At 43.4% G+C, this 25,737-nt stretch overlaps 1 protein-coding gene across 2 annotated transcripts in view; it reads left to right on the top strand.

Moving 5' to 3' along the window:
• The window catches only part of rgs3b (regulator of G protein signaling 3b), a 74,072-nt gene that overhangs the window by 13,755 nt on the left and 34,580 nt on the right, over nucleotides 1-25,737 (top strand). For both annotated transcript variants that reach the window (XM_020472334.2, XM_020472335.2), the window contains 6 exons: nucleotides 5,130-5,211; nucleotides 11,234-11,339; nucleotides 12,901-13,291; nucleotides 13,756-13,795; nucleotides 19,746-20,014; nucleotides 20,662-20,742. In XM_020472334.2, the coding sequence (XP_020327923.1) occupies nucleotides 5,130-5,211; nucleotides 11,234-11,339; nucleotides 12,901-13,291; nucleotides 13,756-13,795; nucleotides 19,746-20,014; nucleotides 20,662-20,742 (969 nt within the window). The remainder of the gene's footprint in view (nucleotides 1-5,129; nucleotides 5,212-11,233; nucleotides 11,340-12,900; nucleotides 13,292-13,755; nucleotides 13,796-19,745; nucleotides 20,015-20,661; nucleotides 20,743-25,737) is intronic.

Here is a 25,737-nt window from a genome sequence, read left to right as displayed (position 1 = left end):
CCACTAATGGTTAGGATTGGGGGGAAGGTGATCTGAGATCTGTACCTATAGGGGATTGTATTGGTAGCTTCAAGTTAGTTTCAGTCATGTCAATATTCTGGATGGTACTGTAGTTTGCATGTTCAACCGGTCGAGCAAAGACTTGCTGGAGGAATGCTGTTCATACTTGAAGCTTCGGGGATTTCATCTGAGCTGCACAGTTGAGTTCCTTTGTACACCTTAGCCAAATACATTTCTACTCAGTTTTTCACAATTCCTGACATTTAATCCAATAAACAATTCCCTGTCTTAGGTCAGTTAGGATCACCACTTTTTTATTTTAAGAATGTGAAATGTCAGAATAATAGTAGAGTGATTTATTTCAGCTTTTATTTCTTTCATCACATTCCCAGTGGGTCAGAAGTTTACATACACTCAATTAGTATTTGGTAGCATGCCTTTTTATTTTTTGTCAACTTGGGTCAAATGTTTCAGGTAGCCTTCCTCAAGCTTCCCACAATAAGTTGGGTGAATTTTGGCTCATTCCTCCTGACCGAGCTGGTGTAACTGAGTCCGGTTTGTAGGCCGCCTTGCTCGCACACGCTTTTTCAGTTCTGCCCACACATTTTCTATAGGATTGAGGTCAGGGCTTTTTGACGGCCACTCCAATACCTTGACTTTGTTGTTATTAAGCCATTTTCCACAACTTTGGAAGTATGCTTGTGGTCATTGTCCGTTTGGAAGACCCATTTGCGACCATGCTTTAACTGATGACTTGAGATGTTGTTTCAATATATGCACATAATTTTCCTACCTCATGATGCCATCTATTTTGTGAAGTGCACCAGACCCTCCTGCAGCAAAACATTCCCTCCCCCAACATGATGCTGTCACCCCCTTGATTCACGGTTGGGATGGTGTTCTTCAGCTTGCAAGTCTCCACTTCTTTCCTTCAAACATTGTTTCATCAGACCATTGAACATTTCTCCAAAAAGTATGATCTTTGTCCCCATGTGCAGTTGCAAACCGTAGTCTGGCTTTTTTATGGCGGTTTTGGAGCAGTGGCTTCTTCCTTGCTGAGTGACCTTTCAGGTTATGTTCGATATTGGACTCGTTTTACTGTGGATATAGATACTTTTGCACCCGTTTCCTCCATCTTCACAAGGTCCTTTGCTGTTGTTCTGGGATTGATTTGCACTTTTCACACAAGTACGTTAATCTCTTAGGAGACAGAACGCGTCTCCTTCCTGAGTGGTATGACGGCTGCGTGGTCCCATGATGTTTATAATTGTGTAATATTGTATGTACAGATGAACGTGGTACCTTCAGTCATTTGGAAATTGCTCCCAAGGATGAACCAGACTTCTGGAGGTCTACTTTTATTCTGAGATCTTGGCTGATTTCTTTTGATTTTCCCATGATGTCAAGCAAAGAGGCACTGAGTTTGAATGTAGGCCTCGAAATACATCCACAGGAACACCTCCAATTGACTCAAATAATGTCAATTAGCCTATCAGAATCTTCTAAAGCCATGACATTATTTTCTGGAATTTTCCAAGCTGTTTAAAGGCACAGTCAACTTAGTGTATGTCAACTTCTGACCCACTGGAATTGTGATACAGTGAATTATAATTGAAATAATCAGTCTGTAAACAATTGTTAGAAAAATGACTTGTGTCATGCACAAAGTAGATGTCTTAACTGACTTGCCAAAACTATAGTTTGTTTACAAGAATTTTGTGGATTTGTTGTAAAACGAGTTTTAATGACTCCAACCTAAGTGTATGTAAACTTCCGACTTCAACTGTAGATCTAAGTTGGCTAAACTTGAAATACATAGCTTAGCTAGCTACTCACCAGCACGTGAGCTTGAGAGATTGTTTATGAGAACTGTGCTAATTCTCTATAATGCATTCTACATGTACATTATTAGTGAATGTGCATGGTGCTGGTTAAATTTGTAACATAAGGGCATTTTCATAGACCGACTTGAGAGCCAGATCAGTGATTATTGCAAAAAGTGCAATTATTTTGATAAAATAATATAATTATTTGTGGGTCTTATGGTTGTGGATAGGCTAACGGGTAGTCTACAGAATATAGCTTTTTGGAATATAATCAAATATTATTGCAACCATCGATCATTATCGCACTAGATTATCGCCAGATTATGACTCGCCAGCTGACGTCTCATCTAACCGTGCTGAACTCCCCTGCACAGCTGATCTCAATTGCAACCATTATAGGTCAACCTTAAATATGTCTGTATTTTTTATTTATTTGACCTTTTATTTAACTAGGCAAGTCAGTTAAGAACAAATTCTTATTTTCAATGACGGCCTAGGAACAGTGGGTTAACTGCCCGAATTACTATTACCTTAGTCCTGTTTGCAACCAAAGTCTTTCAAGATATGTTCGCCCTCTGGTTGGTATTGTATGATTGGAAACTAATGTTGGTGTGGCTTATTGTTAATACTTTATTTGTTTCCTATTTTATGTCATCCAAAAGTGTCTGATATGGTAATTTCTTATCAAGATCATGGGTAAAATATCCCTGGACAGTCCATATTTGAAATGTGTAAATACATAAAGTCAATCCGGGGAATTGAGTACTTTGTACAGAAGGGTGTGGGCCAGAATCAAACCCACGCGGACCTGGTAGGCCTAATATGTGCACGCTGAAGGCAGTGGCCCAACCCCTAGACCACCGCAGGCCATGTTTGAACAACATTTTGACCTTAGGATACACATGTATGTCGTAGCTTAGTGGAGACCAGTATCTATCTGGGGTTATTCATCTATAGAAAACGATGGTTGTTGATGTGCATGTCTGCATTTCAGATACATTTTTGTACGTTTTGAATGTTTCAGGAATAGGACGTAGGACTAGCATTTGAACAACCGGGAGATAATTATTTGGATAGCAAGCCCTGATCCCAATGACTTGACTGCCCCTGCATGGAGAGAAACTAAACTGCTATTTTTCAGTGATTTGCAAGGTTCATTTGAATTTCCTTATGCAGCAAGAAAATCCTCTGCGACAAGAGTGATCAAGTTAAGATCCAACATCTGTAAAGCCAGTCATCATCTGTGAAACTCATTGTGTTGAAAACCTGTTTATCATCCATAAAAATGACTGCTTTCTTGGCACCAACCCATACTAAGCTAAAGGAATTCATCGGAATGCTAGTTGAATCATTTCAGAATAACTGTGCCAGCCAAGCACACCAGAGTAGCTCGAGTGTTATAGACCTAAGTCCACATAACCAGAGCTGAGATGCTTTTCTCCCCATTTCTGTTTGAACTGGTGCCTCTAGACAGACATCTTGATTGGGACTATTCAAACACTGTCACTGTCTTTACTGTTAGTCCAAGCCGTGGTTAGTAAGTTAAAGGTCAGTCCACCTCAAAAAACACAAAGAGGATTTCGACCCCCACCATCTGATTGTTGAGAAATTAATCCTGTAGCTAAAAAAATATGACTAGCATTCCTGCAACATTATTTTGTTGAACTATAATTTGATCTCTGAGAAATTAAGATAATTGATTGCACCCAAATTGGCCATTTAAATTTATAGGATTCATATAATATTCAATAAATATATTACCTAACATTCGATTTGAATCACACTTTTTTCTAACAATGAGTTAGACCAGAAGAATCCACACAAATAGTTCTGACCACTAGATGGTGCTGTTCCTGCTATTAATGTTAAAGGTTTAGTTCACTCAAATTACAAAATGAAATATTGGTTTCCTGTAAGCAGTCTATGGACAAGGTATGACAGCAATCCGTGCTTTGGTTTTGTTGTCCACTGTTTCAAATGCTAACTTTTTAGCATTTGTGGCACAAATCCAATGCAAGTCATTTTCATGCTTCATGGCCAAATCATGCTAAAGTATCTACAAATTGATTGTGTAGCTCAATGATGTTACTTATAAAAATGCTAATATAGTGTCCATTGACTTGCATTGGATTTGTATCACAAATACAAAAATGTTAGCATTTGAAACCTTGGCCAGGTAAACAAAACAGGTTGCTTTCATACTTTGTCCATAAACTGCTTACAAGGACAGCAATGTGCAATTTGGGTGAAATATCCCTTTTAAAGTTGAGAGGGGGAATATTTTTTTAAACAAAAAAATCACCTAATAGCAGGAACTGCACCATCTAGTGGTCAGAACCTAGTAATATCAGGATGTAGTATGGGACATAAACCTAACAACTTCAATAACTAATTTCTCTGATCACCAAATTCACTGAGAATGCATGAAGAAACGATACTCAGAGCCACAGCTCCATACTACTTGTCAGACATAGAGAACTGATACTGTAGATTCGTTGTTGGGCTGGGATTGGTGTTGGGTGTGGGGGGGTCCATGGGTGGCTTTGACCATTTCTTTGGATTCCTCAAAGTTTAGTCCAACTTGGATGTTAAGATTCATATAATATTCAACAGTACCTATCAAATTAAATGGACAATTTGTGGGAAATCAATTAGCTTAGAGATCAAATTATATTTCAAGAAAATAATGTTGCATGAATGCTAATCTTATCTGCTTTTAACTACAGAAATGATGAACGACCCTTAAGGATGTTCGGAACAGTTCCCATGTTTGTCAGCAAAGGTCTCCTTGGTCAGATCTCCCAGCAACAGCGTGCTCCGCTGTTTCACTGGCTTCTTAGTGTTTTTAATATCGCTGGCGGCTTGAGGCCGTGGCATTAAAGCTTTTGTCCTGGGAAAGCTCCCATGGAGCCCAACTTTTTTATTTTTTTCCTGACCTGGTTACAAGGGACTCTGCGCTGCTGCTGCTATTAGTGGCTGTAGGGGCCCAGGGTTAACAGCCTTCTTAGCCCTGGGTTAAGAGATTTCAGCCCAGGCTAAGAACAATGCAGTGTAAAAAGGCATTATTTCTCAATGTTTGTACACTTAGACAGTGATTGATTAATTCTATGATTCAGTGTCAGTTTTTCCTTTTTAAATTTTGATGAATACAATTACATGGAGGGACCTCATTCTACATCAGCAGTTCTACTCTGAGACGCTTTATGAATGTGCTCCCTAATCTAGCTCCACTTTCTTACATGGGTAGGAAGGCAGCAAGTTCAATGGGAATTCAAAGTAATATGATCTCTTTGGCTCTGGCAGGTGACTATCCTTCGGGGTAAAGATGGCTTCGGCTTCACCATCTGCTCGGACTCACCTGTGCGTGTTCAGGCTGTCGATCCAGGTAAGTTGTTGCCTGGTCCCAGATCTAATTGTGCTCTCTTGCCAGCACTATGGTAAGGATGTTTGAGCAAGGCACTTAACGCTAATTGCTCCAGGGTCGCGTGATAACAGGGCAATTCCACGGTAACAGAATGATGCTGGTTTAAAATGTATATCAAACCAAAAACAATGATTGCAAAGTAAAAAAACAAAAACATACTACTCTATGCATAAGGACGACTTTTAACAATTTCCACTGAATATTTCATAAAAACACATTTACTTGAACAGGGCAGATGCAAAGTTTGGTAACAGAATGACAGTTTGTGCTGTTTGTGCCTTCATTCTGTTACCAAACTTTGCATCTGCACTGTTCTTCAAGTAAATGTGTTTTTAAATAAAATATTCAGTAGAAATTGTTAAGAGTTGTCTTTGTGCATAGTATGGTTTGTTTAAAGCTATAATCCTTAGTTCCTACAGTGGTTCCTCCAATTTAAAGTTTTGAAGTTGTGCTGCGGTGCATTGAGATACATTATGATATAGTACAGTATATTGCGTCACTGCAAGGGGGAGTTAGAATGCTGATTATGCTTTTGGGTTCAGTGTAAAGCATTGGTACACAGGCGGTAATGTGTCTCTCTACTCACTGAATGAATGACGTCAATTGAAGAATGTGGGAAACCAGATAGAAACTGATAACTGTGCACATAGTGTATAATAGTGTAAGAATTGTTCTTCTTCTCTAACATGCTGACCAGACCGCTCGCGTCCGCATGTTGATTTTGTCCACTCAAATCAGACGCGTTTTAGGACACGCAGGTTGAAATATCAAAATGAACTCTGAACCAACTATATTAATTTGGGGACAGGTTGAAAAGCAATTAAACTTGCTTGCTGTTGTCCAGGGATATAAACATTGTTGTTATTTTACCTGAAATACACAAGGTCCTCTACTCCAACAATTAATCCACAGATAAAAAGAGTTCATTTTTTATTTATTTTATTTTACCTTTAACTAGGCAAGTCAGTTAAGAACAAATTCTTATTTTCAATGACGGCCTGTTCAGGGGCAGAACGACAGATTTGTACCTTGTCAGCTCGGGGGGTTTGAACTTGCAACCTTCCGGTTACTAGTCCAACGCTCTAACCACTAGGCTACCCTGCGCCCCTAGTAATCTCTCCTACTTCAGGCTTCTTCTTCTTTGGACTGCCTGTTGGCAATCAACTTCAAGGTGCATTACCCCCACCAACTGGACGGGAGTGTGGACCTCAGTTCATCTTTCAATCACCCACGTGGGTATATGCTCCTAAAAACCAATGAGTTGAAAGAGGCGAGACAACAAAGTTTTATTTTTGTGCCTGGCAATGCAGACGCTCACGAACAGTGTGGGTGCAATGTTTGAATAACATGTATGTGTACATTTATTTTGCGACACAAGTGGTGTGGTCAGCATGTAAGGCACTGCATCGCAATGCTAGAGGCGTCACTACAGACCTGGGTTCGATCCCAGGCTGTATCACAACCTGCCGTGATCGGGAGTCCCATAGGGCGGCGCACAATTGGCACAGCGTCGTCCGAGATAGGGGAGGGTTTGGCCGGGGGGGCTTTACTTGGTTCATCATGCTCTAGCAACTCCTTGTGGCGGGCCGGGTGCCTGCAGGCTGACCTCGGTCATCAGTTGAACGGTGTTTCCTCCGACATCATTGGTGCAGCTGGCTTCCATGTTAATCAGGTGGGTGTTAAAATGGTTCTCCTTTTAAAAGTTGCGTCATACTGCAGCACACCTTGCGGGCTGCCGCAGAATTCTATGCCACGTTATTTCAGCCATTGTTACCATTAATGCTAGTTAGTGCTAGTTTGACCACCAGAGGGCATCTTTGAGGAGCATTTGATAGCCTTCAATATTGGCTGTACCAGAGAATTTAAAACCTGTTTTGTAAGAACAGTATACGGGATTGATTTTTAAAAAATGTAGCTTAATTAATATGATACATTTTATGGTTTTTCTATTCCATACAAAATTAAACCCTTAGGGTTTCCGTTAGGATGGAACGGAAAATATGGTGCTGTACAACGTGACGGTCGGGAGAAGGCTTCAGTACTAAGAGCATAACATTTCCACACCCTAATTGGAGTCTAACCAATACCCAAATGAAGATTCTAGTTAAATAAAATATTGACCTTCAATTGTCTCAGGCCAGTGCACAATATATGAATGTATGGTTAGATCAGAATTGCTGTCATAATCATTGACCTGTACAGAGAATTAAGTCCACATCTCCATCCATGGCTTAGGAAAGGGCTGATTTAGCAAGCTAGCTACTGCAGGACATAAACACAAGCAGACCAGAATCAAACAGGTTTGTCTGACAATGATGACATTTTGCTTAGGATTTGATTTGATTGGTGTGAATCCAAATCCAAACTGGCCAAACATGGGGGGAATTTTGCTGCTCCAGGAAAACCCACAGTTGAGCTCAGGTCAACACTGATTGGCACATTTTTTTAAATGTTTTTTTAAAAAATCAAGGTGGTCTATCTAGTTGCTTACTTGCTGGCATCGATCAATCAAATGCAATGGCAGCAATATGTCATACTCTTTTGTTCAGACAGATACATGGGCTACACATACTGAGACACAGGGACGCTGTTCCCTCAATCGGATTTCTCGGGTTTGATTCAGCCAGTTGCGAATTTACAGAAAATTATGAAAACACAGAGAGATGAAAGACAAATTATTTTATAATTGTACATTTTTATTGGTCAAATATTTGGGGAAGCCTGGCTTCCTTTGGCATCCATGAATACACGCCACTGCACTGTAAATTTTTTGAAAATGACACACTAATTTCCACAGTTTGCTGCTTCAGTGTCTTTAGATATTTATGTCAGAAGTTACTAAGTAAAACTGAAGTATAATTACAAGCTTTTCATAAGTGTCAAAGGGTTTTTATTGACAATTACATGAAGTTGATGCAAAGAGTCAATATTTGTAGTGTTGACCCTTCTTTTTCAAGACCTCTGCAATCCGCCCTGGCATGCTGTCAATTAACTTCTGGGCCACATGCTGACTGATGGCAGCCCATTCTTGCATAATCAATGCTTGGAGTTTGTCAGAATTTGTGGGTTTTTGTTTGTCCACCCGCCTCTTGAGGATTGACCACAAGTTCTCAATGGGATTAAGGTCTGGGGAGTTTCCTGGCCATGGACCCAAAATATTTGATGTTTTGTTCCCCGAGCCACTTAGTTATCACTTTTGCCTTATGGCAAGGTGCTCCATCATGCTGGAAAAGGCATTGTTCATCACCAAACTGTTCCTGGATGGTTGGGAGAAGTTGCTCCCGGAGGATGTGTAGGTACCATTCTTTATTCATGGCTGTGTTCTGAGGCAAAATTGTGAGTGAGCCCACTCCCTTGGCTGAGAAGCAACCCCAAACATGAATGGTCTCAGGCATGACACAGGACTGATGATAGCGCTTACCTTGTCTTCTCTGGACAAGCTTTTTTTCCGGATGCCCCAAACAATCGGAAAGGGGATTCATCAGAGAAAATTACTTTACCCCAGTCCTCAGCAGTCCAATTCCTGTACCTTTTGCAGAATATCAGTCTGTCCCTGATGTTTTTCGTGGAGAGAAGTAGCTTCTTTGCTGCCCTTCTTGACACCAGGCCATCCTCCAAAAGTCTTCACCTCACTGTGCTTGCAGATGCACTCACACTTGCCCGCTGCCATTCCTGAGCAAGCTCTGTTTCTGATGGTGCTCTGATCCCGCAGCTGAATCAACTTTAGGAGACGGTCCTGGCGCTTGCTGGACTTTCATGGGGGCCCTGAAGCCTTCTTCAAAATTATTGAAAAGCTCTCTTTGAAGTTCATGGTTGATTTAGGTGCAATCTTACTGTCAGCAATATCCTTGCCTGTGAAGCCCTTTTTGTGCAAAGCAATGATGGCGGCACGTGTTTCCTTGCAGGTAACCATGATTGACAGAGGAAGAACAGTGATTCCAAGCTCCTTTGAAGCTTCAAGTCTGTTATTCGAACTCAATCAGCATGAGAGTGCTCTCCAGCCTTGTCCTCATCAACACTCACACCTGTGTTAATGAGAGAATCACTGACATGATGTCAGCTGGTCCTTTTGTGGCAGGGCTAAAATGATTTTTGGGGGATTCAGTTCATTTGCATGGCAAAGAGGAACTTTGCAATTCATCTGATCACTCTTCATAACATTCTGGTAGTATGTATGATGGCAATTTGCATAAACTGAGGCAGCAGACTTTGTGAAAATTAATATTTGTCTCATTCTCAAAACTTTTGGCCACAACTGTACATCCATGTGTGGACTTACCTAGTAACGATATATACCCATTTGATTCTCGAAGAATATCACTTAAAAATTTCTCATGAGCTTAGTTCAAATATCTTACCCCATCAGAACCCCAAATATAAGCTTGTTTTACACCATTGTTTGTAAATGATGTACGTGTAAACAAACACTGCACAGCCTCAAAACATGGTGAAAACTATCATGTTGATATCATGGCAGGGCATGAAAGGGATAACGAATCTTGAGTTCATTTGAAAACAAAAAGTCATACAATGATGGAAAAACCTGTGTGTTGTCCTTGTTAATGCAGACAAAGAGCTCCAACTTCTTAATCATAGCCTCAATATTGTCCCGCACATTGAATATAGTTGTGGAGAGTCCCTGTAATCCTAGATTCAGATCATTCAGGTGAGAAAAAACATCACACAGATAGGCCAGTCATGTGAATAACTCGTCACCATGCAAGCTTGGGTGCTGCCATAGAGTTACATTAGAATTGCCCACCCAAGAATGCTCAAGGTCATTGGCCATAGATAAAATGACGTCAAATCACGTTATATCTACAGTAGCTTTGATTGGACTGGTTATGTCAACATCATACTTTCAATATCTTAGCTAACAAGCTGGCAGTCATCATTGTGAATCAAATCTCCTTGCAAATGCTTTTTAATCCTTTTCATATGAAGAGAAATAATGAACAGAAATTATAGCTAAAACGTATCAGTGCTCAGACAAGGCTCCGCTGATAGCCAGGTGTAGCAGTGGTAAGGTATTGGGACTGCTGTTGGCAGCTTTATGTAGGGCCTAACAGTTTGTGTGCACTGTTTGTCACCGTTATAGTGTAATGAATGTGTTGTGTAATGGCTTTGCTGGCATGCATCTAAAAAATGTTTGTGGTTTGCCCCATCAAAATGTGCATGCTGAACCTTAACACAATTTCAACAATTCGGTTCAGGGGGGAGAAGAAGTATGAGATACAAAACTAGCAGAAGTGCCAGAACCACTTTAGTAACTCCACCCCCCTCTTTCCACATGTCTATGGCGCAAATGTCCTCTCCCCTTCCAAAACTCAGAACATGCTAGGTGCAGGTGAATTCTGATCCAGTGACACAAAATCAGCACAAAATATCCAGTGACACAAAATCAGCACACCGGAACAATAGTTCCTTGTTATTCGTCACATCCCACAGTCTGGTGACCGATGTAACGATACCAATTATGTTACGTAAGTCTGTCCACGAGAGGTAAGGTGTAATAATATGAGTATCTGTTCAATGAGGAGTCTGAGAGTAACCTTTTTCTAATTCATCCTCCCAAACAATTATTTCATTGAATGGTATTGTCTATAAATGAGTCTCTTGTGATAATGAAAAGGCCTTGGTCAGGAGGGGGTGCACCTACACCTGGCATCTTTTGAATTTCGTAAGGGGAGGTCTTCATTTGGCCCAAAGACTTGGCCCGAGAGTGTCTCAGAGGAGAGGGTGTGGACTTGTCTGCTACCCCGCCAGCTCGCCGCAGGCCAATGCTCACGCAAGATTTGGTGTTGGGTTGGCGAGATTAAACATTAGTGGTTGTTCATGGAGTTAAATGGATGTGTGGCTTCTTTTACTACCATACTGTGTAGCATTATTGTTGATATTGGTTGCATTTTCATTTATACTTCCTGTTTCGTCATGAGTCATTGTGTTCTGTTGGGTTCTGTGTGTGTGCGCGTTTGTGTCTCAGGGAGTCCAGCGCACCAGGCTGGCTTACAGCAGATGGACACTGTGCTGCAGCTCAATGGCCAACCAGTGGAGCAATGGAAGTGTGTCGACCTTGCTCACGCATTCAGGTAGCCTACAGTCCTACACTGTCCGATCTCCCTTTGGGTTTCACCTGTCCTGAACATACAGTACATTAGGGCTGACCCGATTTAGTCGACTAGTCGATTGTTTGGTCGATAGGCTGTTGGTCGACAGAGATTTCTTTAGTTGAGCAGTCACAATATATATTTTATTGTGTGTGTAATCTCATAAAAAAATATGTATATTATGGTGTACAAGACACCTGTCTGATTCATGCCTGCCTCAGTACTAATCCACTGGAGGCCACAGGGATGGCACAATCCATTACTGTAAGACTTGATACTGAAATTGTATATGGTTATATTAATTAAAAACAATGGTGCAACATTGATAAATCAAATATTATTTTATAGCAAATGCACTTTCTCCCGCATTGGATACGGTCGGTCGTCGTTCTGAAACCTATTATTTCGTGCGCCATAGAATTTGCACCTTTCCCTTTGTTGCTATATGCATAATAGAAAAGTTAACCAGCATTTTGGGATTGAGAACCATTTTTTATTTAACTAGGCAAGTCAGTTAAGAACAAATTCTTATTTACAATGGAACAGTGGGTTAACTGCCTTGTTCAGGGGCAAAACGACAGATTTTTACATTGTCAGTTAGGGGATTCGATCTTTTGGTTACTGACCCAACATCTAAACACTAGCCTACCTGCCACCCCAAATTCAGCAGAGGCAGCAGCAGCAGAGACGAGGAGCAGCCCTTCCTTAGCCTAATTGTCTAAGAAAATTGAGAGAATAAACCCTGACTTAATTAGGTCTATAATCAATAGCCTGACTGTTATATGGGCCTGGCTTTATAAATCAATCATATACAGTGCATTCGGAAAGTTCAGACCGCTTGACTTTTTACACATGTTCTTACGTTACAGCCTTATTCTGAAATGGATTCAATTGTTTTCTACATCAATCTACACACAATACCCCATAATGAAAAAGCAAAAACAGGTTTTAGAAATGTTTACAAATGTATTAAAAATTTCAAACTTAATGCTCTTTACGTGAAACATGCTTACATGTGTCACGTAAAGAGAGCAAGGGTTGAGGGAATAGGGAAAATGTTTTTGAGGGATAGGGAATGGATTTGGTAACATAATGTTTCAGTCAGAAACAAGTAAGAAACTAAATGGCTGTAGTGATGTTGCAGCTTCAGCACAGACAGCGCAATAATCACTTGCTGTCCTGTGGTGCCTTTTTAATTGGCTTTTCACTCCAGTCACACGGGCACTCACTGTCATTCTTTTAGCACAGTTTGACCATCGGTCTCCTTCTTGAGTCGTAATTTTGTTATTTAATCAAACAGTGTGCTTAAAGCATCAGACAAGCTCAGTGCATATGTAGTTGAATTTATTCAAACATATGGATATGGAATATGGAAATATGCATTTAAACATTTAGACCAATCAATTGGTTGAAAGAACAGGATGACTCTCGGTCGACCAAGATTTTGTTGTTGTTGCCAGGGACAGCCCTACAGTACATACTGTGCAACAGGTTCTCTCCTATCAAATGTGTTGTCTGAATCAACTGTCCTCTCCGTTCACAGAAACTGCCACAATGAGATCACTGTAGTGGTATGGAGGACCCTACCTATTATGAAGCCGTATTTTGAGGGCCTGATCCACAGACCGTCTTATAAGGCCTCTGCCTACGACACTGTGGTGTCCCCGGCAGGGAAGAAACGAGACAAGACCCCGCCTTTGCTGACCCAACCCACCCATGGCAGATGGAGTGGACGTAAGCAAGGGCTGGTGTCAGAGGGCGGCCATGGATCCTTGTGGAGGGACAAGCGAGAAGACAAGGGAGAGTACTACAAGGGACAGGAGCCAGACTACGGGACTACTAAGATCACGACTCGGACCCTCAAAGGCACCCGGGTGACCTCATCAAATGGTGACAACTACATTATCCTCTCCCCTGTGGACCCGGGAAGCCAGGTGATTGTATAGACTACATTATCCATGGAGCTCAGCAAATCTTTTTGTGACTCATAGGCTGTATGCCCAAATGTCACCCTCTTTCCCTATATAGTGCACTACTTTTTACTTTTTCAAAAGTAGTGCACAAATTAGGGAATAGGGTGCCATTTTGAATGCAAGCTTAGGTTTAGCGCTCACTGTTCCTCTCTCTTTACTCAACGTATGTAGTTCTGTCCTTGAGCTGTTCTTGTCTATTGATGTTCTGTATTGTGTCATTCTATATTATGTTTCATGGTTTGTGTGGACCCCAGGAAAAGTAGCTGCTGCTCTTGCAACAGCTAATGGGGGTCCTAATAAAATACCAAATACCAAAATTATACATGTCACCGCATGCACCACCGTCCATACTGTAAACTGTAGACCTTTAACCCTTGTCATCTTCTGACCTCACTAGACGGTTTTAATCCTTTTTTACTTCTCAGATCTTGCATCCCGTTTATCAAGACCGGAATGGTACACTTGGTAAGCAACTTTCATAAGATTAACTAACCAGTCAGTAGATTTGGTAACACTTTACTAAACACTTAAAAAATGTAAGCTTGCAGGTATAATGCTTTTTAATGCTTGTTAAAAGCATGTATGAGGCTTATAATATGTATTTGTTTGGGTTGTGAAGCTGCAACTTTTAATTTGGCTCTATACTCCAGACAAGATGAACTGGCAACAGACAGAGAACACAGGAGACAAGGGGTTGTGAGATAGTGGAATGTATATGGAGGGAACGGCGCAATAGAAGAGGGGCTAAGGATCTTGGAGATGGAGAAAGAGACGATAAAATGGAGGGACAGTTTTCTGGACTCTACCCAGAGGGGCAGATCCCGAGTGGACAGCCATCCCCTCTGCCCACGACAGTTGCGGGGAGCAGGGTTCCGGTGGCGGTCCACCTGTCGTCGGTACCTGGAAGTGGTCTGAGAAGAGCGGCCTGAGTGGTCTGAGAAGAGAGGCTTTGGGAAACCGATCCCCCGCCCCCGGGGTATGGCTGGGAACACTGTGGCTTGCAGACCAGACTCTCAATTCCCCAGACAATAGCAGCCGCTAGAAGGGAGGATGGTCTCGGGGTCCGAGGGTGTAGTAGCCAGGCTGTAAAGACGTGAGAGCACGCCAGGCTTCACATTCTTGGACACCGGGCGGAAGGAAGCAGCGAAATGGGAGCAAGTGAATAACAGGACCCATCTCACCTGCCTGGAGTTGAGGCGCTTGGTGATGCGGAGATATTCCAGGTTCTAATGGTCCGTCCACACCAAAAATGGCTGTTCTGCCACTTCTAACCAGTGCCTCCACTCCTCCAACGCCATCTTGACACTGAGTAATTCTCTTGTCTGAACACTCCCTGCAGTGATGACGTATCCTAGGAAGGAGATGGTGGACCAATGGAACTCACACTTTTCTGCCTTCACGAACAGCTTGGTTCTCCAGGAGACGCTGGAGGACCTGTCAGACATGGAAGACGTGCTCTTGATGTTTCAGAGCACATCATTGACAAGGGCCTGGAACACTGCGGGAGCGTTGGTCAGTCCGAACCGCATCACCAGGTACTCCTTGTGCCCGCTAGCCATGTTAAAGACTCATCCCCTTCCCGTATCCGAACCAGATGGTAGGCATTCTGAAGGTCCAACTTGGAGAAGATGGTTGCTCCCTGGAGAGGCTCAAAATGTCATTGAGACCCCGGTAGTCGATACACGGACACAGACATGCTCTCACTATGATTGCCCGACACTCTCAGGCTAATGGGAAACGTAGTGTGGGTGACTCTGCCAATAGAGCGCCCATCCAATGCTCAGACGTCCATGGGAATGGAGAGGGGTTGTGTGGTGATGCCCAGCTCCGACACCAGGGTAGCATCCACTAAGCTCTTGTCGGCCCCAGAGTCAATGGGCAGGTAGCTAAGAAATGGGCATTTTTAGATATACAGGGCAAAGTTGATCATTTGAGGACAGCAATCACGTTTGCAAGCTGCTCACACACAGAGAAGTCAGCTCAGACAGATCCAGCTCAGAGAGGCCCACTCCATCTGCAGCAGATTTTATACTGAACAAAAAATATAAATGCAACATGGAACAACTTCAAAGATTTTCCTGACTTACAGTTCATATAAGGAAATCAGTCAATTGAAATAAATACAAAAGGCCCTAATCTATGGATGCTGATCCAGGGAAGCTTGGCAGCCAAGGCCAGCCAATCAGAATGAGTTTTTCCCCACCACAAAATGGCTTAATTATAGACAGAAATAGTGAACATTTCTCCTTGGCCAAGATAATCCATCCACCTGACAGGTGTGACATATCAAGGAGAATGTGTTTAATTGTGTTCAAAAACATATTATATTCTATTCTTATTTACAATAAGTGACTCCAAAATGACACAGTACATTATTTAGCATTCATTTCTATTGGGCACAACATAATCTGAAACACAACCAAAACAAGCGTCAAATGTATCCAACAACTTTGTAGAGCCACAAGCTTGATGTGGTCATTGCGTGCTAGGAATATAGGACCAATTACTAAACTTTTGACTACTCTAAAGACCAACTCTAAAGACCAACAAAAAACAACTTCTTGTTTTGAAAATGACCTATGTGGCATCGATAAGAGACAAACATTTATTCTGGTGTCAAAATTTACTACAAAATGTACAGTAAAAACAATTCTGGTCATAACATAACAGCCTAACCAGCTCTGCTGGCAACAATTTCATTACGCTTTTTTGCCGATGTTTACTGACACCAGCCATATTCAACGGGTGTTGTACACACGTCACGTTAGATAACAAGCTAGCCAGCTAACGTTAGCTAGTTAAACAACAATGAACAAAGTGGCAACAATGCCACAGTGCTGGGAGCTAACCAACCAGGTCCAATGTTAGCTAGCTAACATTAGGCTCTAACTAGAAAAGCAAACGGCTCTGGGAAACAAATAATAAGCTAGGGAGCCAGCCAGCTAACGTTAGCTAGCTAGCTAACTGTACACTTTAGTTTGAAATGAAACCACTTTCTGTCAAAATTAGAAATGTGTAATATCTGAAAATGTAGCTAGCTATCTTACCTGTACATTAACATGCTTCCCCCTGTCAGGAATGCCATACCATGGTTGCCCTTAGTTTGAAGATGTAATCCGGAGACAGGTGTTTTCTCCATCTTTAGCTATCATACTCTAATTCCACTGATTTCAAAACTTGATCCCCAGAAAATGGAGAGGAACACTTATGCAGTGCAGGGAAGGTCGTGTTCGACAGGATTACCAACACAGACTGACGAGCTCAAATAGACAGACGCCTTCAAAATGGCAGACCAACCCGAACTCCTCCAATCATGGCTAGAGGGAAGGTTGCTAACTTTTTCTAGGGCTGAACCAACAAGGCTCATAATTTAACAAATGTATTTGTATTTACAGATAGCATACAAGTTTGTTATTAAGGCACATAAAAGTTCACATGTTCGAGAAGGCATTTCTGCTAAAATAAACACATTTTGATAAAAAAAAATATTTGAAGTCGTGCCTTGTGACATGCCTAGTTTCCTGAATAGGGTCACAAATTACGCAATGTACATGGGACAATATTTTAAAATGTCAATAGCTCCAAATTTCAATGACTAAACTTTAAATCAACTATACTGTAAATTGTTGAAATTAATTGACAAATATTGAAAGCATTTAATGAGACAACTAAAAGATGTCAAACATGAAAATATTATCCCATTTACATGGTGTAATTTATTGACGGTCCTTAACTATCCCCAGAGATAGGCTATCCAAAGTCAAACCAACTTTGCCACAGTTGCACACCAGCGGGCTGAAGCTAATTGGCTAAATGATTTGGCTAACTCTCCCCACCTGCAACCAAACACAAGAGACACTCACATCAAACCACACCCCGAAACAACTCACGTTTGAATTCAGTCATGGCTGCTAGCATTTCTTAATGAAGCAAATCTAAATATCATACTCCCCCCCCAAAAATGTACCTCCTCTGTGAGAGGTTAGCATGTCTTGGGAGTATGATCTTTGTGCCTCAGTAAACTTTCTCACGCATCATTATTCACGACTCATTAATGATTATCCGTAATCAAGGCAGCATCCACATTAATGTAGACATGTTCTGAAACTATTATATTCTTACTTACAATGAAAGTGACTCCATTATTATTATTATTATTTACCATTATTTTCTATTGGGTACAACAAACTCAAACACAACTAAAACAAACTGCAACAAGTTTGTAGAGTCACAAGCTTGATGAAGTCACTGCGTGCTAGGAATATGGGACCAAATACTAAACATTTCACTACTTTTAATACTCATATGTGAATTTGTCCAAATGCTTATGACACCTTCAAAATGGGGGGACTAGATACAGTTGAAGTCAGACGTTTACATACACTTAGGTTGGAGTCATTAAAACTCCTTTTTCAACCACTCCACAAATTTCTTGTTAACGAACTATCGTTTTGGCAAGTCGGTTAGGACATATACTTTGTGCATGACAAGTAATTTTTTCAACAATTGTTTACAGGCAGATCATTTCACTTAATTCACTGTATCACAATTTCAGTGGGTCAGATGTTTACATACACTAAGTTGAACATTTGAGAAAACTATGTCATGGCTTTAAAAACTTCTGAAAGGGTAATTTACATCCTTTGAGTCAATTGAGTTGTACCTGTGGATGTATTCCAAGGCATACCTTCAAACTCAATGCCTCTTTGCTTGACATCATGAGAAAATCAAAAGAAATCAGCCAAGACCTCAGAAAACAAATTGTAGACCTCCACAAGTCTGGTTCATCCTTGGGAGCAATTTCCAAAAACCTGAAGGTACCATGTTCATCTGTACAAACAATAGTACGCAATTGTAAACACCATGGGACCACGCAGCCATCATACCGCTCAGGAAGGAGACGCGTTCTGTCTCCTAGAGATGAATGTACTTTTGGGGTGAAAAGTACAAATGAATCCCAGAACAACAGCAAAGGACCTTGTAAAGATGCTGGAGGAAACGGGTACAAAAGTATCTATATCCACAGTAAAATGAGTCCTATATCAACATAACCTGATAGGCCGCTCAGCAAGGAAGATGCCACTGCTCCAAAACCGCCATAAAAAAGCCAGAGTGCGGTTTGCAACTGACAAAGAACGGGCGGGCTCGTTTGATTGTACTTTTTGGAGAAATGTCCTCTGTTCTGATGAAACAAAAATAGAACTGTTTGGCCATAATGACCATCATTATGTTTGGAGGAAAAAGGGGGAGGCTTGCAAGCAAAAGAACACCATCCCAACCGTGAAGCACGGGGATGGCAGCATCATGTTGTGGGGGTGCTTTGCTGCAGGAGGGACTGGTCCACTTCACAAAATAGATGGCATCATATGCAAGGGAAATTATGTGGATATATTGAAGCAACATCTCAAGTCATCAGTTAAAAGTAAGTTAATAAAGCTTGGTCGCAAATGGGTCTTCCAAACGGACAATGACCCCAAGCATACTTCCAACGTTGTGGCAAAATGGCTTAAGGACAGCAAAGTTAAGGTATATTGGAGTGGCCATCACAAAGCCCTGACCTCAATCCTTTTGAAAATTTGTGGGCAGAACTGAAAAGGCGTGTGCGAGCAAGGAGGCCTTCAAACCTGACTCAGTTACACAAGCTCTGTCAGGAGCTTATTGTGGGAACTTATTGTGGGAAGCTTGTGGAAGGCTACCCAAAACGTTTGACCCAAGTTAAACAATTTAAAGGCAATGCTACCAAATACTAAGTGTATGAAAACTTCTGACCCACTGGGAATGTGATGAAAGAAATAAAAGCTGAAATAAATACTACTCAAAAAAATATACTTAAACAACACAACGTAACTCCAAGTCAATCACACTTCTGTGAAATCAAACTGTCCACTTAGGAAGCAACACTGATTGACACATTTCACATGCTGTTGTGCAAATGGAATAGACAACAGGTGGAAATTATAGGCAATTAGCAAGACACCCCAATAAAGGAGTGGTTCTGCAGGTGGGGACCACAGACCACTTCTCAGTTCCTATGCTTCCTGGCTGATGTTTTGGTCAATTTTGAATGCTGGCAGTGCTTTCACTCTAGTGGTAGCATGAGACAGAGTCTACAACCCACACAAGTGGCTCAGGTAGTGCAGCTCATCCAGGATGGCACATCAATGCGAGCTGTGGCAAGAAGGTTTGCTGTGTCTGTCAGCGTCGAGTGTCCAGTGTCCAGAGTTTGTGGTTCTATATTGTCGCTTCATATGAAACATTTGATCTCAAATCCAAAATGCTGGAGTTTAGAGACAAATTTAATGTTTTTGCTTCACTGTCTAAATAAATACATAGGGGAGTGTACTGTACAGTATGTTAACTTTCTATGTATATTTTTCTGAGAGGATATTCTTGCATTCATGTTTTACCAAAACAGGTAAGATTTATCAAAGTCACCCAAGCGGTGGACTTCAGAAGGGCAATGGCTTTCTACAGGACACTGCTAGCGGGCTACAGGCCACAGGCTTATCTTCTCAACGCTCCATCATCGGTAAGACGGCTACCATGCTACCCCCATCTGGCTACCAACCCAGCTATGGCAATTACCAGAACTGCACCATTGTCCAGTCTCATCTGCCCTACTCCAATTACGGAACCTACGTCACGCTGGCGCCCAAAACCCTCATCTTCCCCGTCTTTGTTCAGGTTGGCTCTTTTGTTTTATTAATTTGTGTTATTACATGATCATGTTTTTCTTGAGCTGACTGGTGGGTCTGTTGTTGTTGCTGTCAGTCATATTTGTCCCTTGGCTGAACTGATCAGATGCATGATTGGGGTGTCTGGATGAGAAGCAAGTAGAAGACTATCAAACTGACAGCAGGGTAGTGTTTGATGTGACGTTATAGCAAAACATATCAAATTGTTGTGGAACGCAAAGCGAAAACGATTGTTTCTTATTTGACAAGTTCCAACAGTACCTCCCCATTTGACTGTTTTCTTCCCTTTCGGGCCTAGTGAACATGACCCAGCATTACTGAGATTCATGATTGTGATGGTGTAATGTTATTTAGCATCCGATTTAAACTCGACCTAAGAGGTTTGATTTCAGAGAGATAGAAAGATAGGATATACACACAGGATATGATTTTGTCTAACTTGGTAGAGCATGGTGCTTGCAACACCAAGGATAGTAGGTTGATTCGTGCTGGGGCAAATCATACAGTAATGCGTGCATACAATTTTTGTAAGTCGCTTCGGATAAAAGAGTGTACTAAATGGCATATTCAGTATATATGATATCAAATCATGCATTATTAGCACAGGGGTGTTTACTGTTGTGTTCTCTCTTGTAGCCCCTGGAACTGTGTAGCGAGCGAACACTTCTTCTCTCAGAGGAGATGATCCTGCATGAGAGCCAGTGCATGTCTATCAAGGTACAACATCCTTTCTCTTCTGTTGTGTCATTTACGCTGACACTTCACATTGTTGCTCTTCTACCTGTGTCATTACACTGTAATGACATGGTTAGATTATTACATAATAGTTTAGCCGTAGCTTTGTAATTGCACAGCGATGAAGTTGAGTGGTTCTTGTTTTTACACCAGTGGAATAAGGAACAGTCCCTATTCTTCTTGTGCAATTAAAAAAAGCTAAACTTTGTTTCAATTATAACACAATTACTGAATTACCATTGTAATACCAAGTAACGTAATGTTAGAACAATGACCACATAAGGTATGCACAACAATTAACATTGACATTTCCTACCAATACGCCTTTTTTCTTTAGTCTTGGAATTTTTGAATAGTTATATTTCCTACATTATTGGTCTGCCTTTGCACCAGTGTAACGACGTTCTTCGTTTGTTGAAGGAGAGGACCGAAATGCAGCGTGGTGGTTAATCATGATCTTTAATGAAGAAAACGGCGATACATGAAATAACTTATAAATACAAAAACAACAAACGGAACGTGAAACTTATTACAGCCTATCTGGTGAACACTACACAGAGACAGGAACAATCACCCACACAAGACAAAGCGAAACTCAGGCTACCTAAATACGGTTCCCAATCAGAGGCAACAAGAATCACCTGACAGCTGATTGAGAACCGCCTCAGGCAGCCAAGCCTATACAACACCCCTAATCAGCCGCGATCCCAAATACTCCAAACCCCAATACGAAATACAATAACATAAACCCCTGTCACACCCTGGCCTGACCAAATATATAACGAAAACACAAAACACAATGACCAAGGCGTGACAGAACCCCCCCCCCCCCCCCAAGGTGCGGACTCCCGGACGCACCTCAAAACCATAGGGAGGGTCCGGGTGGGCGTCTGTCCTTGGTGGCGGCTCCGGCTCGGGACGTGGACCCCACTTCATTAATGTCCTAGTTCCTCCCCTTCGCGTCCTGGGATAATCCACCCTCGCCGCCGACCATGGCCTAATAGTCCTCACCCAGAACCCCACAGAACTGAGGAGCAGCTCGTGACTGAGGGGCAGCTCGGGACTGAGGGACAGCTCGGGACTGAGGGACAGCTCGGGACTGAGGGACAGCTCGGGACTGAGGGGCAGCTCGGGACTGAGGGGCAGCTCGGGACTGAGGGGCAGCTCGGGACTGAGGGGCAGCTCGGGACTGAGGGGCAGCTCGGGACTGAGGGGCAGCTCGGGACTGAGGGGCAGCCCGGAACTGAGATGAAGCCCAGTACTGAGATGAAGCCCAGTACTGAGAGGAAGCCCAGTACTGAGATGAAGCTCAGGTAGGTAGTAGGCTCCGGTAGATCCTGGCTGGCTGGCGGATCTGGAAGATTCAGGTTGACTAGCAGATCTGGAAGATTCTGGTTGACTAGCAGATCTGGAAGATTCTGGTTGACTGGCGGATCTAGCTGCTCTATGCAGACTGACAGCTCTGACTGCTCCTTGCAGGCTGACAGCTCCTTGCAGACTGACAGCTCCTTGCAGACTGACAGCTCCCTGCAGACTGACAGCTCCTTGCAGACTGACAGCTCTGACTGCTCCATGCAGGCTGACAGCTCCTTGCAGACTGACAGCTCCTTGCAGACTGGCAGCTCCTTGCAGACTGGCAGCTCCTTGCAGACTGGCAGCTCCTTGCAGACTGACAGCTCCCTGCAGACTGGCAGCTCCTTGCAGACTGGCAGCTCCTTGCAGACTGGCAGCTCCTTGCAGACTGACAGCTCTGGCTGCTTCATGCAGACTGACAGCTCCTTGCAGACTGGCAGCTCCTTGCAGACTGACAGCTCTGACTGCTCCATGCAGGCTGACAGCTCCTTGCAGACTGACAGCTCCTTGCAGACTGTCAGCTTCTTGCAGACTGGCAGCTCTGGCTGCTTCATGCAGACTGACAGCTCTGACTGCTCCATGCAGGCTGACAGCACCCTGCAGACTGGCAGCTCCTTGCAGACTGGCAGCTCTTTGCAGACTGACAGCTCTGGCTGCTTCATGCAGACTGGCAGCTCCCTGCAGACTGGCAGCTCCTTGCAGACTGGCAGCTCCTTGCAGACTGACAGCTCTGGCTGCTTCATGCAGACTGACAGCTCTAACTGCTCCATGCAGGCTGACAGCACCCTGCAGACTGGCAGCTCAGGCTGCTTCAAACAGGCAGGAGGCTCCGGCAGCGCTGTAGAGAAGGAAGGCTCTGATAGCGCTGAACAGGCGGGAGACTCCGACAGCGCAGGAGAGGGGGAAAACGCTGGCTGCGCTGAACAGGCCGGGAGACTCCGACAGCGCAGGAGGGAAGGAAGGCTCTGGCTGTGCTGAACAGGCGGGAGACTCCGACAGAGCAGGAGAGGCGAGGCGCACAGTAGGCCTGATGCGTGGTGCGGGCACTGGTGATACTGGAGCGAGGACACGCACAGGAAGCCTGGTGCGGGGAGCTGCTACCGGAGGACTGGTGTCTGGAGGTGGCTCTGGATAGACCGGACCGTGCAGGCGCACTGGAGCTCTTGAGCACCGAGCCTGCCCAAGCTTACCTGGCTCGATGCCCACTCTAGCCCGGCCAATACGAAGGGCTGGTATGAACCGTACCGGGCTATGCACCCGCACTGGAGACACCGTGCGCTCACTAGCATAACACGGTGCCTGCCCGGTCTCTTTAGTCCCCCGGTAAGCACAGGGAGTTTGCGCAGGTCTCCTACCTGGCATACCCATACTCCCTGTAAGCGCCCCCCCCCAATACATTTTTGGGGCCGACTCTCAGGCTTCCATCCGCGTCGCCGTGCTGCCTCTTCATACCAGCGCCTCTCTGCTTTAGCCGCCTCTAGTTCTTCCTTGGGACGGCGATATTCTCCAGGCTGAGCCCAGGGTCCTTTTCCGTCCAGTTCCTCCTCCCATGTCCAATTCTCCAAGTGATGCAGCCTCTCCCACTGCAACTGCTCTTCACGATTAGCAGGGAGAGTTGGCTCAGGTCTGACACCCGACTCAGCCACTCTCCCTCTGAGCCCCCCCCCCCCAATACATTTTTGGGGCTGCTTTTCGGGTTTCCTTGCCAACCGTGTTCCCTCGTATCGTCGACTCTTATCTCTAGCTGCCTCTGCTCTCCTCAGTGCTTCCACCTGTTCCCATGGGAGGCGATCTCTTCCAGCCAGTATCTCCTCCCAAGTGTAACAACCTTTGCCATCCAATACGTCTTCCCATGTCCATTCCTCCTTTCGCTTTTCCTGCGGTCGCTGCCTGTTTCCACGCTGCTCGGTCCGTGTGTGGTGGGTGATTCTGTAACGACGTTCTTCGTTTGTTGAAGGAGAGGACCGAAATGCAGCGTGGTGGTTAATCATGATCTTTAATGAAGAAAACGGCGATACATGAAATAACTTATAAATACAAAAACAACAAACGGAACGTGAAACTTATTACAGGCTATCTGGTGAACACTACACAGAGACAGGAACAATCACCCACACAAGACAAAGCGAAACTCAGGCTACCTAAATACGGTTCCCAATCAGAGGCAACGAGAATCACCTGACAGCTGATTGAGAACCGCCTCAGGCAGCCAAGCCTATACAACACCCCTAATCAGCCGCGATCCCAAATACTCCAAACCCCAATACGAAATACAATAACATAAACCCCTGTCACACCCTGGCCTGACCAAATATATAACGAAAACACAAAACACAATGACCAAGGCGTGACAACCAGAGTCATTTTTCAGCACAAATGTCAATTTTCTCTGTCAGGTTTCTAGTTTGTTCCAGTGACACCCCATAGAGAGATGCACAACCAGTATTATTAGGACGGATTAAACATTACCTGGTAAAAGCCAGATCCATATCACTGAACAATGTGTGAGAAATGGAATGCTATGACTGTGTCCCAAATGCCATCCCATTCCCTATGTTGTGCACTACTTTTGACCAAGTTTAAAGAAGTGCACTATAAAGGGAATATGGTGCCAATTCGGATGCAATGATATGGGTCTCTTTAATGGTGATGTAGGATACACAGAACTTGATATAGTTACTTCTCAGATACAGACTGACGGTTTATGATAAAGTAATACAAATGTGTGCTGCCTTTTCACCAAGAAGAAAGGAGATGGCTGGATTTGATGTGTCTTACAGTAAATTCAGCAAAAAAAGTAACGTCCCTTTTTCGGGACCCTGTCTTTCAAAGATAATTAGTAAAAATCCAAATCGATCTTCATTGTAAAGGGTTTAAACACTGTTTCCCATGCTTGTTCAATGAACCATAAATAATGAATGAACATGCACCTGTGGAACGGTCGTAAAGACACTGACAGCTTACAGACGGTAGGCAGTTAAGGTCACAGTTATGAAAACTTAGGACACTAAAGAGGCCTTTCTACTGACTCTGAAAAACACCAAAAGACAGATGCCCAGGGTCACTGCTCATCTGTGTGAACGTGCCTTAGGCATGTTGCAAGGAGGCATGAGGACTGCAGATGTGGCCAGGACAAAAAATTGCAATGTCTGTACTGTGAGACGCCTAAGACAGCGCTACAAAGAGACAGGACGGACAGCTGATCGTCCTCGCAGTGGCAAACCACGTGTAACAACACCTGCACAGGATCGGTGCATTCGAACATAACTGCTTGAGTTATACCAGGAATGCACAATCCCTCCATCAGTGCTCAGACTGTGCCCGCAATAGGCTGAGAGAGGCTGGACTGAGGGCTTGTAGGCCTGTTGTAAGACAGGTTTTCACCAGACATCAAAGGCAACATCTATGGGCACAAACCCAACGTCGGTGGACCAAACAGGACTGGTAAAAAGTGCTCTTCACTGGCGAGTTGCGGTTTTGTCTCACCAGGGGTGATGGTCGGATTCGCGTTTACACCAAGGCCTGTACTCTGGAGCGGGATTGATTTAGAGGTGGAGGATCCGTTATGGTCTGGGGGCGGTGTATCACAGCATCATCAGACTGAGCTTGTTGTCATTGCAGGCA

The sequence above is a fragment of the Oncorhynchus kisutch genome, linkage group LG3 (assembly GCF_002021735.2).
Source record: "Oncorhynchus kisutch isolate 150728-3 linkage group LG3, Okis_V2, whole genome shotgun sequence".
Taxonomy (NCBI): Eukaryota; Metazoa; Chordata; class Actinopteri; order Salmoniformes; family Salmonidae; genus Oncorhynchus; species Oncorhynchus kisutch.
The sequence above is the reverse complement of the archived record's forward strand: the minus strand, read 5'-3'. Positions and strand labels throughout refer to the sequence as shown.